This window comes from Marmota marmota, unplaced genomic scaffold (assembly GCF_001458135.2).
Source record: "Marmota marmota marmota unplaced genomic scaffold, marMar, whole genome shotgun sequence".
Classification (NCBI taxonomy): domain Eukaryota; kingdom Metazoa; phylum Chordata; class Mammalia; order Rodentia; family Sciuridae; genus Marmota; species Marmota marmota.
Window position 1 is genome coordinate 40,729,502 of NW_025999853.1, and position 16,252 is coordinate 40,745,753.

Consider the following 16,252-nt stretch of genomic DNA (forward strand, 5'->3'; position numbering starts at 1 on the left):
ATTGAATGAAATTAAAAAGGCTTTTCTGCTCACCTGACTTTGGGAAAATAGGTGAATGCTATTTCCTGGGTACCAATAAATCAATTTTAGACTTTCAGGCAAAAACCTACAAAAGAAAAAAATATGCCTTTCTTACTTTTGTACTCAAGAGTTAACTCTGAGTAACTAGATTACCCGCTAATGTCTGGTTATCTTCTCATTACTGATTTTTGTATTATAGCAATTTTCCTTGCAGGGCTTCCTCTTTACACTCTTACTGTGATACCTGAGGCTTACAAAGAGTGCAAATGGGATGGATGGCAGCACGTGTGTGGAAGAATGGCTTTGGCTAAGTGACTATAAGCATTATGCTACATTAATCAAGACCTTGCCTTTATTTTCCCTTTAGAGAGGGCACTATCAGACCTGGAGACAGGTTGCTCAGTGTGGATGGAATTCGGCTTCTTGGAACCACACATGCTGAAGCCATGAGTATTCTTAAACAATGTGGACAAGAAGCAACGCTGCTGATAGAATACGATGTCTCAGTAATGGGTATGTTGGAATCCCAAGCGGGTGCTCTCTTAAGCTCTAGATCCTGTCACTGCCCATCCCTGAAAACCCACTGTAGATAAGTGCATATTTTTTGGCCCTCCTGTAGCAGACAGAATTGCATCAATACTCTATCATTGTAGTCTGAGTTCAGGAAAAGGTGTGGTATTTTTCAATGGTGTTGAGTAGAGTTCTCATGTTCTATAATAATGTCTCATTCTGTGGGTATCTCTCATCCAGCAATCAACTGTTCTGTATGGATTACCCTTGGCAGCAAAGTATCTTTCTCCTCCAAAATCACAAAAAATAGTGTTATTAACTAAAGGACTGCTACTGTTGCTTTTAATATTTGGAGACTGGCAGCAGTGGGAGATTCCTTTCCTTCTTATGTAACTTTACAACCTGAAGCCAGCTAATCAGAATTAATAGAAATGATCATTTATTTCATGTTAGACTCAAAGACAAGAGAAAGGAAGAGCACATATAACAACATTGATTGAAATTAAAAATTAAATGCAATGTTTTTTTCATTAAAAGGGGATTCTAATAGAAAGGGACTACTCCTAAACTCATAAAAATTAGCAAAATGTTCTAATTTGGCTTCTAAATATTTGGAGAGTCAAACAGGTGTGTGTGTGTGTGTGTGTGTGTGCATTCTGAGGAAGAAAAATAATGAAAGAATGGATTGGACCTGGAAATTGAAACTTAAATCAATTTGTAATTGCAGGTAATCCTTACAATTATCAGACTTGATTATGTGACCCGGCTTTGCCAGCCAATTTTATGCTGATAAAATATAGGAAAGAAAAAGAGACTAATTCTATAACTGCAAACTCCTTTATGTCCTAATCTATATGATTCATATAGAACAATGTCATTTGAGAGTATTCATAATCTGTTTGCTGACCTACAATGTCTTAGAGAGGTATGAAGTTTTCTGACAAGCATAAAATCTGAGATTTAAGGAGTTTTTAGCATGGCAAATAGAGTGATATGATCTTGACATGAAATTTTCACAAAACAATGTTCCCTTTTTTACTTTCCTACCTTCCTTTGTCTTTCCTCTTTTGTTTTCTCCCTTTTCCACTTTATTTATTTTGTTATATGGCATTTGAATTCGATTTTAGTAGATGATTTTGGTTTTGTTTTCAATGCTTCTGATCTCCAGTTATTGATTGAACCACGTCACTTGATTTTCCTCTGCTTTCTTTGTCAAATGGGAACTAACAATGCCTATTTGCAGGGGCAGTTATGAAGGTATTTTAAATGTGACAAATAATTATCATTAAAAAACAAATAGATGTTGACATGTTTAACTCATTCCGTCTAAAAACATTTATAAGCTAAATGGCAGGTATCAGGAATACAGAAGTAATACACAAAACAGACCTGGTTCTTACCCTTTGAGGACTGCAGGTAGGAAGAACAGCAAACAGAATATTGCCAAGTAAACAAGCACTCATGAAGTTTAGTTATTATGAAGAGTATGGTCAGGATTCTGTACTAGGAAATAAGGGTAGGCACAGGTAAAGATTGACAGGTGCTTTAAATAGAGTGACAGACTAAAAACCAAAGCTTTAGTAGAAACCAGATCCCATACTGAAGACAACAAATATCTGAAAGGTCTGAGCATTACACTTCAGAGAAAAGAACTCCCCTTCTGGGATGAATACCATATCAAAGGTGTCTGAGTTCATGTTTCAGCATTGCCAAGGTTCTCTCTCTAACTCACGCTCACCCTCCAAATGACACCTGGAAATCTTTACAGCCCAGTGTTTCCATTCAGCCCCCTTAATGTAAGGGTAGGAAGGAAACTCCTTGAGTTTCTCAAGGTGGCTGGATATAAGATCAGCATACAAAAATTAGTTGATTTTCTGTATTACAGCCAAAAACAGAAAATTAAATTGTTAAGATACATTTATAATAGCACTAAAATCATAAGTTTCTATAAGAAATAGATCTAACCCAAGTTGTTTGAACCCATTATACATATACACATATATACATTCATATACATAAAAGAATACTTAAATACATGATGATCTAGATCATGTTCTTAGATGGGAATGTTAGTATCTAAAAGATTCAATTTCTATCAAATATATCCACATATTCAATTTTATTCAAAACCTCAAAAAAATGATCTTTGGAGTTATAAGAACAAGCTGTTTCTAAGATGATAGAATGAATCAGACCTGACTTTTCCTATGTTTACATATGAATACACAATCAGTGTAACTCCACATCATGTACAACCACAAAAATGGAAAGTTATCCTCCATGTATGTATAATATATCAAAATACACTCTACTGTCACATATATTTAAAAAGAACAAGTAAAAAAATTAAAAAGAATAAGCCATTTCTAAAATGTATATGGATTTAGAAAAGGGAGAAGGGACATAAACCAAAATGTTTTTGAGACCATATGAAGGGAAAGAATCTTTTTCTACCCCATATCAGGTCTCATTCTAAAATTGTGCCTTTGAGTTTATGCTATAATAACATGGGGTAATAGAGAGACTAGTAGAAGAAGACAGCATGCCTAGAAATAGACCACTGTAGATTGAAAACAGAAGTATGCTTATACAACACTGGGGAAAGTTTGAACTAGCCAGTAAATGATGCTGAGACAATTAATTAGCCACATGACAAAAATGATATTAAGTTCCTACTTCAGGTCAGGCCCAAAATGAATTCTATACTTACTTATTTAATCTCCAACAGATTGCTATCATAAATAACTTTAATGAATATTTTTATACCCAAATCTTTGTCTACATTTATGATTTCAAAAGACAAATGGCATATTTGTTTTATCGTAATTTCAAATTGTTCTCCAGAAAGTTTGTATTGTGTTACATTACTATTGGCAACATTCAAAATGAACCTATCTCAGTAGAGCTTGTCTACATTGAATATTTTCATTTTTAATATATCTTATTGTTAGAAGAAATTCTATTTTGTTTACACTTTTAAAATACTCTAGTCAGGTGAATAAATTTTCATATGACTCCTAGTCATTTGCATTTTCTATTGTCTGTTTATGTCCCTCATTCATTTTTCTATTGAAATTGCTTTTAGTTTTTTGTTTATTATTCTGTATTAACTTACGTTGACTATTTTTATGTTAAGGACACTAGGTATTAGTTTTTTGTAAAAACTTTTCTCAGTCCATAGTTATTTATGGATTTGTAATCAGATACCCTCCATCACACTCATGTAAAGCTAAATAGACACAAATTTTTCAGTAGTAAACTTTATACCCTACCTCAGACACAAATTCAGTAATGTCATAGGAGTTATGTTTCTCAGATTTTCTTGCCTGAGATAGACTCTCTTTACATCATGACAAGACGACCTTTTCAGTCACAAGTCTACATTATCTTGAGAGTTCATGATGACAGAGAAAGAAACAAGATCAAATTTCTCAGTGATTTTCAATGACTTAGCTTGGGGCAGATACTGACCACTACATTAACCACTGCGTCCAGAGATACTGTGCACTCTTTATTCCTATGGTAGGGGAGTTTCCTTTGCTTCATGTCTTCACCAGTATTTGGAATTGTGTGTCCATTTCATTTTAACCATTCTGATGGGCATGTGGTGGTATCTCATTGTGAATGTGGTGTACATCCCCTAAATGAATAACAATATGGAACACCTTTTCATTTGCCAGTGGAGCATGCTTTTTTCTTTGATTTACTTTTAGTACTTACATTTATTTACATACTATTACAAGAACACAAATTATCTCCTGGGAAGCGTGTATGTGTGTGCACATGCATGTGTGTGCATGCAAAATAGATATCAATATTTCAACCCTGGAATTACATATATTTTTAAATAAATCTCAGGTCATATATTTTAGCAAGTTCAGTGATATGTTTTGAAAAAGCTATTGGCACTATTAATTTTATTAAGTAAAGCTAAATTTAGTCTGATAAAATTTTAAGGAAATATGTGGGAAGAATAAGTTTGAAGAAAACAGTAGTTCAATTTTGGATCTGTTAAGTGTGAATTCTTGCTAGAAAGAATATTTGGGAAATGATGTGTTTGGATCATTTTATTTCCTAAATGTTCATTAGAATACTTATTTTGCTTAAACCTTTGCTGAAAATATTTCCAAAATGTTTCTGAGAATGTATGTTCAGTTAGATACTTGAAGCTTTGGTGAAGTCACTTGATAGTTATCTCAGGAACATTTTCTGAATGTCAGTCCCTAGGTCAGTGTTAAAGTATCGAGAGAGATTGAGAAGATGATATCAAATCTGTACTGACGGGTAACTTGCTCTGAATCTTTAAAGATTACATGATTCTCTAAAAATTTGTTTTTTGGTTTTTTTTCTTTTACAACTATTTCTATGGAAGAACCACAGAAAGCAGTCAATAAAAGTGGGATTCTTGTTGGGCAGTAGTTGTAGCTCAGAGGTAAAGCACTTGCCTCGCAAGTGTGATGCACTAGGTTCAATCCTAGCACTATATAAAAACAAATAAAGGCATTGAGTCCATATACAACTAAAAACCAAATTTTTTAAAAAATGGAATTTTTGTTAGTTGTATTAAACAAAGCTCACTGTTGTATAATTTAAATGAGCTTTCTTACTAAGAACCAGTTAATGTCTGCAGTGATCTTAGCAGATTTTTTAATGTAAACAACAAATTATTGTAGTTGATAATAAAGTTGGACAAATAGCTGTTTCTCCCAAATGCCCTGAGCTTTCCCACTGTAGTGCCCAATGTCTAGCTTTACCATATGTGGTCCTTTCAAAAACAAGCTATGCATTTGTAGGCCCGGATTAAATCACTTCCTTGTTGGTTCTGCTGTTACCTGGATCATTATCTAATTTTCTGTCCCTCTTGAGAAGTCACTCTGTGTAGCACTTTCTTGGTACCTCTTGAGGAAATTGATATTTTTTTTGTCTTGGTTGCCTGTGTGTTTCTGTTGTGACACTAGGTTCCCCATGCTCTGTGGAAACAGTAACCAAATCATCTTTATTTCCTTATTTCCATGACACCTCACATGGAGCCTTCAGTCACACACAGAAGGCACTTAATGATAATTGTGAATTGGACCATGTGTTCATCCATAAATTAGCAATCCTTATGACCAGTCATCATTAAATGGGTGTGTGTAGAATGTGGCAAAACATTAATGATCTTGCTGTATGTTCAAAGAGCAGTTACTTCATGATTTGTGATCCATCTTACATTGAAGAATGACATCACAAATCCTAAAATCACAACACTTCCGAATCTACCTATTATATGTTTCTCAATTCCTCTAAGTCTCTGACTCTCCTTTTAACTGTCACTTTCTCTACTCATCTTCGAACATTTCCTTATGTTTACTTTGATGGTACCAGCAAGCAAAACCAAAGATACTGGAAAAATAAAAGCAAAAACCTTTAGCCTTTCTCTAAAAATGCACCCGAGTGGGCTGGGGTTGTATGTAGTTCAGTGGTAGAGCACTTGCCAGGCACATGTGTTCAATCCTCAGCACCACATAAAAATAAATAAAATTTTAAAAAAGGTATTGTGTCCATCTACAACTGAAAAAAAAATGTATTTTAAAAAATGCCATAAGGTTTTGACATCTTTGTCCCCATTACATAGATAGTCTTTCCTCATAGGCATTGAATTCTGAGCAAACAGAAAATAGTCATTTCCAAGTTATTGTTTTATCAAGGATGGATTTGGATGTGATGAGCCCTCAAAAGATATGAATATATAATAAAACATATAGATCTATTATAGATCTGTTATAATTAAACATATAGATCTATTTGTATCACCACAACTGGATTTAGGCTATGCTTTGCATTTTACTCTTTTGGAATGTTAAGATCAAGATATGAAACTTCCACAAGTGAATTTTTAATCCCAAGTCCCAAGAGTAAATTAGCATTTTTTGTATTTTCTTCATTGATTTCTTTTAAATAATCTCTGTAAAGCAAAAGGAGTTTTCAAGGCCTACTGAAGTGCTTATAACATAACACATGTTCTCCCTGAGGGTCACTAGCATAACTTTCTCTTTTTCCTAGAAAATATCATAAGTGGAAGACCAGAGGGTTCCACAAAAAGCCTATTGTCTTTAAGTAGCAATAGTCTTTTATTTAGAGTGTTGGTTTTCTAAGATAAAAGTTAGATGTTCTACTCATTCTCCTTTTTTATATAAAAAATGAATTTTTGCAGAATACTCTTTACTGTCACCTACATCATTCCTTTTTATAAATACAAACTAACTCAGAGCCACTTATCATATGTGAGTAAGGAATTTCCCTAAATTAGAAAACAGTATGCTTTTTCTTTAACTTTTATTTTGCTAGTTTAGAATAGGGCATGCTTTAAATTTACTTTTGTATTACAGTACAACACACAAATGGAAAAGTGCTGAAATCTTATTTACACATCTTGTTAAATTTCCACTTGTGTATTCTCCATTCAGATCAGGAAATAGAACATAATTATTATCACCAAAAGTCTCACCATGCCTCCTCCTAAACACTACCCACTCTGTTCCCAAAATATAACCTTAAACCAGAACTTTATTTTGCTGAGTTTGAGCTCTATATAAATTGAATCATATTGCAGATTTCTTGGTGCCTTGATTCTTTTACCCACATTATGTTTGTTGCTGCAGTCTGACTGGGCACAAATCACGAGCCACTGAAGCAGGAACAAACTTTATTTCTGAACTCCACCAGCACACTCCACACACGCTCCGGGAAATCTGCCGACTGCCACGGGCTCCTCTAGGAACCAGCAATTGGAAATATCTCCTCTGGAAATCCCTCCTCCTGCACTTCCCCAACCCATGGGAACTCTCCGGGAATCCCCAGGAATCCCCGGGAATCCCCACGAGAACTCCAAAGTAGCACCAGAACTCCAAAGTAGCAGCCAAGGCGGATAGTAATGCCTCGCCAGTCAACCAATACTGTTGGCAAAATGCCAAGGGCCATTCTGACTTGGCTGTGGCTCTCAGAAGTTTGTGAGATGCACTCATATCATTGCCAATAGTCATAGTTCATTACTATTATTGTATAGTATTCTGTTGTATATAATAATTTTGAATATTTTCCTGTTGATGGTCATTTGAATATAGTCCAGTTTGAGATTTCTGTAAATAATGTTATTATAAGCACTCTAATATATGTCTTCTGGTAAACTATGTATACACTTTTGTCAGGTCATACCTAGGAGTGGAATTTCTAGACTGTGTTAATTTTCCATTACAAATACCCAAGATAAGTCAACTTCTAATAGAGAAAAGGGGGCCAGGGTTATGGCTCATTGATGGAGTGCTTGCCTAGCACATGTGAGGCACTGGGTTCAATCTTCAGCATCACATAAAAATAAATAAATAAAATAAAGGTATTGTGTCCATCTACAACTAAAATTTTTTTTAAAAAATAATAAAATAAAGAGAAAGGCTTATTTTGGCTCCCAGTTTAGAGTGAGTCATGATCAGTTGGTCTCTTTTACAAGGCCTATGGCAAAGCAGCACATCATGGCAGAGAGTGCATGGTGGAACGAAGCTGCCCACCCCAGACCAGGATGTGAAAAAGGAGAGGAAATGATCGGGGTCCCACATCCTTTTCATGGCAGACTGCCAGTGACTGGGTAGCCTCCCACTAGACTCTATCTCTTAAAGTCTCTGCCATCTCCCAATAGCACCAGACTGGGAACTAAGCCCTTAGTGGGCTTTGGGGGTTTTTCTAGATCCAAGCCATAATATAGGCCATAAGTCACATGTATGCTCACTTTTGGTAGAGACTCACAAAGTTTTCAAAGTGATGGTTGCAGTTGGCACTCCATTAACAGTTTTGCTTCCTCCACACCCTCATCAGCACTTGGTATCGTCAGTCTTTTTCACTTTAATCATTGTAATGGGTATGTGGTGGTAGTTCTTTATGGTTTTAATATATGTTTACCAGATGGATAAGTATGTTGAACTCCTTTTCAGTATAGGCCATATTCTTTATGATGTGTCTATTCAATTATTTTGATCCATTTTTTCTATCAGAAACTGTATTGTTGTTATTGATTAGTATGATTTACATTTTGCAAATACAAGCACTTTTTTGATTAATATGTGTTACAAACTAACCTTAACTACTAAATGTAAAATAAGAGCCAATTTGAGGAGACATGAAATATAATGTTCCAAAAAAAAACTTCACCAAGTTGTTTTAGGAAAATTTTTTTCAAGAATTAGACATGCAGAAATCTAGAAGAGGGTATAAAATTTTACCTAGTTTGCTCTCTTCAAGTAGATGATGCCATTGGATTTTAGGACTGTATTCATTTTCTATTGCTGTGTAGCAAAACACCACAAACTTGGTGGCTGAAAACAATGCCCTTTATTATCTCACAGTTGTACAGGTGAGATAGGCAAAATGACAGCAGGCTAAGCCCTTACCCAGAGGCTCTGGAAAAGAATTCACCTCTGAGCTGATTCACAGTATTAGCAGAATCAGGCTCCTGGGAATTGAAGTTCTAAGGTCCTCATCTCTTTGCGGGCTGTCAGTCACAACCACCCACATCTTTCTTACATGTCCTACTCCATCTTCAAGCAGGAATGGGTATATTGAGGTTTCCCACATTTAAAATCTCTCCGATTCCCTCTCCTACCTTCCTGTTCTACCGCTAACTGGAGAAAGTTCTCTTTTTAAGAAGTCATTTCATTACATTCTGTCCACCCAGACAATTTCTCTTTCTTAATGATTAGTTATGCCATACAACATGATACACTTCGTCAGTGAAACAGCATTTTATTGACAGGATTCTGAGGTTAGGTTGTACAATCTTTGGGGAATGAATTCAGAAATTCTATATACCACAAGGATTACCTACTGAAGCCAAGAAGATACAAGAGCAGACTAGAAAGAATTGTCAGCTGTTAGAAGTCTAAAACAACTTTGTAGAAATGATCAGCTACTCACTTCAGTACCTAGCAAAGTGTCTGGCATAAGCTCTCAGTTACATTTATTGAATAAATGAGTGAATACCTTTGGAGGTTTCCTTTTACCTTTACATCAGTTGCTGCATGTTGTATCATTTTCCCCTGAATATTCTTGAACAAATAAACTGACACAACATCTCAAAACTTTATTCATTATAAATGAGGTGCATCTAGAATAGGGAAAATCAATAATTTTCCATTTTGATGTCAGCTCTGATTAACTGACAGTGGCCAGCTGAAGCACTATGTTAAGGATTTTGAAGTTTGACCCAACCTCAGTGGACAAGAACATTGTGATCTCTTACATTTTGTACCTGAATACTCCAGGTACATGTGATGACACATGTAATTATACCCATCTAGAGATCCAAGAGGCACTCCAGCCTCTAGTCCAAAGAACTAGTGCATAGGTAATTCAGTTTGAGAGCCTGGGCTCTCAAACTGAATTACCTATGCACTAGTTGAAAAATTTCACATGCACATTTGAAAAATATGCACATTTTGAAAAATAAAACCCTTATGATCCTTTTACTGTCACTGTATCTCTTTTCCCTACAACTGCGCATATTAGTCCATGGTTTCATACCCTAAAGTACAGGGAGCAAATTGTGGAGGGCGTGGCCACAGGACGTGTATTCTTTGGTCTTCAAACTGTTTTTGAAAAGTCAGAGTTATTTTTCCACATTTAAAACTATAGGAAGGGGAAGGATGAGATGTGCATCAAGGACAGCAGGAGATGGTCAGTCTACATTTACTGAATCAGGTAGGATGGCAGAAGTTTCCTGCTAGGTACCCTGGTACTACTGAAAAAGGAAGTGTAGGGTCTGTTGAAAACAACAAATTGCATAATTTGATTTTCAGTGTTCTATGAGATATGAAGAAGGAAATAACAAAAAGAGGCAGAATGCAAAGTTGTAAAGTTTCAGATTTATTACATCAGAAACTACCGTGAAGAAGTATATTGAAGGAGAAGAAAAAAACGGGCTGAGGTCAAAACTGAAACTTAGGAAAACTGGCATTAAGTGGTGGACTGAGAAAAAGAAGCCTGCAAATCAGACTGAAGTCACAGCTTTCTAAGTGTATAGCCTTGGGCAAGACATTCTGCCTCAGTGAACTTCAATTTTCTCAACTTGTAACTTGAGGATGATAATGCATAGTTCACAGGACAGGTAACCATCTTGCATGGCCATGTGGACACTCAGGTTCAACTAAATACAATAATTCCTAAATCCTGACTTGAAAATTTATTTTTATAAAAAGTAAATTCATATGTGATGGAAGGCATAAAGTTCTAGAGTAAAATGCATTTGTATTAAAAAAATAATAAGTCTAAATATCTGGTTACTCTTAATAATTTTGCATTACTGGAACCAAGACAACCATTGGCCTGAGTTGAATCTCATGCTGGCTTTTTGAGACATTCTTTCCAGTTTGTTCAAGTCATTTCCCTGACACCAATAGCAAGTGTGTTTTACCTGTCCCCTCGGGCATTAAGTGATTCCTTAAGTTTCAGCCAGCCTAGCTCCAGACAGTCTGATGGGCACAGTCGCTCAGAAAGAAGGTCTCAACTGGAGATTCTATTCCCAATTGTCCACATTCTTCTCTGCCAACCCTCATGTTTCCCAAAACAGGCAATTGAGGGCTTCTGGGAGGAATGTGAAGATTTGTGGCAGAGCAGCAGAGTCAAGAACTGGGATGCACAGCTTAGCTCATTGGCACTAGTGTGGGCTCTCTCTCAACCCTTCTCCTGAGCCTCCTAAGGTTCTGCATTCCAGCATGAGGTTTGTCACACCCACTCCTGTCTTTGGGCTTTGAGAGGGGGCAGACGTGTCTTGAAGCTCTGCCTATTACATTAGTTGTTAGTTTCTGGGCCTCTAAAGTAATTTGGATTTTAGTGTAAGAGATATTCCTAAATATTTTTTTGAATACTTGAGTAACACCAAAAGAATGTAAAATCTTGTAGAATACTATTCAGGAGCTGTTAGAAGCTTAGGTGTAGAAGCTAAGGTGATGAATAATGGTATCAGAGTACAAATAACATAGATTGATGATTCAACGTGCAGATTATCCCTAAAGGACCAACTGATTATAGTTTAGGTGGTACCCTTTGTGATAGAATCAGAAAGGTCTCTCAAGCCTTTTGGACCACTACTCCACATTTGTAATATGAGGAGAGCAGAGGATCATCTCAGAGGTGATACTACTATTCTATCTCTTTGAATTTAATAAATTCTCTTAAAAGATTTGAGAAGCTATCCCTGCTACTTTTTTTCATTGATGTAACTGTTAATCACTAACAGAAATGTTATAAAGAAAAATATTTTAAAGAAATATTTAACTCTAGTTTAAACCCATTTAAGGTGGTTACAGCTAAACCCACTATCTAAAAAGAGAAAGCTTGTCATTTCCTTGCTAGTCACATCAATCCCAACAGTCCCATGACAGTTACAAATTTTCCAAAGATTACTTCCCAACATCCCTATCACAGGCACAAGGCCAGAGTGCTGCTGTGAAGCCATTAACTGTAAGGATTTTGATCTTGGCGTTCTGAGACATTTAAGAAATTAATGGAAAGTTGCTTAAAATTCTCTCATTTTCAGACCATATATGATGCTTCTAAAATTAAATATGTTCTTTAAGGGGAAAATTAGCCCTTTAATTTTAACATATTTTAGAAAGATGAAAAGCTGACAACTCTGTCGGGGGCAGTCTCTCTGCGTGGTAAGTTTCTTTGAGGTCATGTGCATGTATTAGGTAGACTAAAATGGCTTTTCCTTTTGAGAACAGTAGCAGGCAGGCATTTCTGTTGATCATAAGGTCAGTGTGTGATCATCTTTTATAGACTGGCACCAAACTACTTATCAAGATTACATGTCCCTGTAGCTGTGTACTAACTTCATACTCCTTTTTGTAAAATGAGTTTTAATCTTTCACTAGGGAGAAATTACTGTTCTCTGTACCTTCCATTACCTGTTCTCATGCATAACCAAAGCAACTTACAAAGAAACAAAAGTTTTCAGGATTCCCTGTGTCAAGCATGCAACTATTCTCTTTACCACATATTTTAGCTATCTTTGCACAATAGCAGTTACTTCAGAATTTACTATGTAGTAAAATTATTTTTTTTCAGAATAAAATTTCAGGTTAACTCCAACAGTCATACTGCTAAGGGAATACACTCTATTACTACTTTTCTCTGTGGCTTCAACAGTGAAAGTAGCTACCAGATGCCCCTGCTGAATAATTCAGGAGAATGCAATCACTCATTATAATCATACCCACTGTAATCTCCCTGCCTCATCCTAGACCTTATACCTGCCAGTCTTTATAACTGCAGTTATAATGATGGAAACAGTCCTGAAACTGTCTTGAGGTCTGGAGGTCACAGCATTTTGGTAAAGACCCTCTGGTTTATTTTTAAGATAAGCAAAGAATTTCTCAATGTTGAATTCTCAGAAATACGTTGAGATCATAATTTTAATGCAAATTTCATTGAGAATACACCAATACTCTGCATCCTAGTTTCCATTACCTGAAAATACTTTGTTGATAGCAATAAAACAGGAAATGGGAAAACCAGCAGACTTTCCTCTGATCTCTATGGAGGCACCATGGCTCAGCCAGAATCCCACTTGAAACCACCATGCATCTAATAGAGTCAGACACAAGGAATATTGAGTGATTGACTGTTACATAGGACACCTCTTCTACAGAATTGTTTTATTTTAAAACAAGTAAAATGCAAGTTGTCTACTCAGAAATTCTTCCATCAGCCTCCTCATCTTTCTTGTCCCTGAAAACACTCTCTTACAAGTTGACATCTATTCCCACAATTTCCACCATCATCTCTTTTTGGACATGCTCCTGTTGGCCATAAAATAAAGGTTAGAATTTTTATTTTATTCTGACAGTAAGACTCTGAGCTTTCCCTGGCCGACCTCTCCAAGTTGCACTTCTGTTGCACGTCAGCCACACATGCACTTAATGATTCATAACCCAGGTTTATTCATGTGTGTGTGTTTGTGGTTTTCATCCTATTTGGAGGCATAGTAGTGCGGTGATTAAGAAGACCCAGGTTTGAATCCTTTCTCTGGAACTTACTAGATGTGTGATTTTTCTAAGCCTCCATTTTTCCATTTGTTCAATGGGGTTAGTCGTAGTAGCTCCTTCCTGTGGCTACTCTAGTAATTAAAGTTGTTCATAGGTTTAAAGCACCTGGAACACAGAGAAATTTTTAAAATATCTTTTTATTATTGTTTTGTCATTGCTATTATGAGCTTTCTTACTTTGTTATGACAACCTTTCCATTTTATTCCTGTTTCTTGAAGATAAACTTGGTAATCCAGCTGGAAGAAAGCCTTCTATCCTTTTAATGCCAATACTGATTGTTTTTTACATGACTTTATAGTCTTCATCACATTCAGTGTCGAAGTCTAGCTGCAACCCTGTTTCCTCTATGAATTCATAATCTCCTCAAGGACAGAGACTGTTTCAAATCCATTCTGTTTCCTCTGTAGGGCCCCAGACACCAGATGTCATTTACCTCTTGGCTGAATGAATAAAGGAATGAGGAGTATTTAATATGGAGGCTATCTTTTCCCTAAATTTAATGATATTCAAAATAACTAGCATATATTTAGAGCACTTTCTGTTCATGGTGCACTTTCCCAAACTTCATCCTGTTTTATCCTCATAATAAATAACCAGTTCAGGGAACCAGGCTACATCTTATTTTCTGAGAAAGGCCAAAGTGCTATGTTCTCTGTGTTGACCACAGGAATCTCTGGTACTTTCTGATTAATGGAAGAACACAACTTCTACAGTAGTAGGTCACTTCACACAATGACAGTGAATTCATTTGCAATTTAAGCTAACAAATTCCATTTTCTAAAAAAAAAAACATACAGGATATTGTAAGTTTCATGGTCATCATGCATTTAATGTTGAATGTTGAAGGTTATATGTCTAGAATATTACATAAGAACTTTGTGATTATAATCTGAACATCCTAGTGAACTTTCTATTGCATTCTTAGTGAACATACATGAGACTGCTCTCAAGTAAGACCTTCCCCCAGTTCAATATTCTCTTTACCACATTGTTTTATAAAACATATTCTTTCAAATTGACACATAAAACCTGTACCTATAATATAAATATTATAAATAATAATATTATAAATAATAATATAAATATTATAAATAATAATATTATAAATAATATAAAATTTATAAATAATATAAATATTATTGTTTTTTTTTCAGAGTTCCTGTAGTCACAAACTATAAATAGTCCTAATTTTCTCTTCCTTTCACACAAAGAATCTTTCATTCTAAGGCTTATCATCACTTATGAATAGGACCTGTAAGTTCAAGAATAAATCACAAATGTTGGAGTTAATATACCCTGTGATGTAGGAAATAGGGTATTAGGCTAGTTTTAAAAATAGAAATCTAAGGTACATTTTTTTGCCTGTTGACACAATTTATAAATACCAAAGTCAAATCTCAGTGTTTTCTCTAGCTTACATTGCTATTAGCAGATTACAGTAATAATAACTTCCATTTACGTAGTGCATATAATACTCATTTCAAAAACACCATCTCATTGTATTTTTACCTTAAGAGATAAACCTCAGGATTCCAATTTAAGGAATCAGAGGGAATAAAATAACTTGCCTAAGAAGAAAATAAGAAAATCAAAATGCCAGAATCTTTGCTTAAAAGCAATTTAACCAATAAGAGCAGTTTAAGTGTCACATTCATAGGATAATTCTGAAAGTTAAATGTTTGGAACTGAACTCTTTTTCTCTGAGACCCTTTTCTCTACCATTTTCCCCTTCTTAGGCAATAGTGCCTCCTTTGAGCAGTTTTCAAACAAAAAGCCTGGGACACCCTTTGTTTCCCTTCCCTACTCAAGCAAGGTCCTAACACAGGTTCTGACTCCTCCCTCTCCAGCCTGCTAGTCTCCATTTTTGCTTTCCACCCACTTCTTTATGCCTCTCCCTCACAGACTCCATCTCCCCCAAAGAACAGAAGTCACCTCTGGCCTTCTGTCTCTCTCCACCCTTCACACCACTTCCGTGCAAATTCATGCTCACACAGGCCTTAATAGAGCATGAGTTGAGTCTGGCCCTCCCATTTTATGTCATCTCACTACAGCCACCCCTTGCCTGTGAAGCCCTACAGGCCCTGCCCCAGAACTGCCTCCCCTATCTCCACCTTCCAGGGTCTGGGTTGACCTCTTCCCTTTGACTTTCAAGGCCCTCTTTTTTAAGCTCCTCCCATATACTGGGCTCCTGCCCTCAAGGACTTTGCAAGTTCTGTTCCTCTGCCTAAGAAGGGATTCTCCAACCTTGCATGTGTGCAAACAAACTCTTCACCTAGTTTTTTGTACATGTCCTTTAAGGTCTCAGCCTAAATGTCACTTCCTTGGAGAAAACTACCTTCCCTGAAACCCTATGTAGCTGAGGTCTCCTGTTTTACTTCCCCAGGGAACCCTTCCTTTTTCTTTTCAATAATTATCTCAATTATAATGTTAATTTGTTGGTAAACTAACCTTTTTGGCCTCTTCATCAAACTGTAAGCACCATAAGGGTCTGGACAGGGATATTTTATGCATACGTATATATTTTAATATATATGTTTGATATATATTTTAATATGTATTAAATATTTATGCATATTATATATATAATATGTATATATGTGTGTAGATATATATAAACCATTGTTTGCACAGTATGTGTCTGACAT

General features: G+C 35.8%; 1 protein-coding gene across 15 annotated transcripts in view; it reads left to right on the plus strand.

Annotated features, from left to right (window-relative positions):
* Positions 1-16,252, plus strand: part of Grip1 (glutamate receptor interacting protein 1) — a 383,234-nt gene that overhangs the window by 259,280 nt on the left and 107,702 nt on the right. For all 15 annotated transcript variants that reach the window (XM_048805484.1, XM_048805527.1, XM_048805545.1 and 12 more), the window contains one exon: positions 389-534. In XM_048805484.1, the coding sequence (XP_048661441.1) occupies positions 389-534 (146 nt within the window). The remainder of the gene's footprint in view (positions 1-388; positions 535-16,252) is intronic.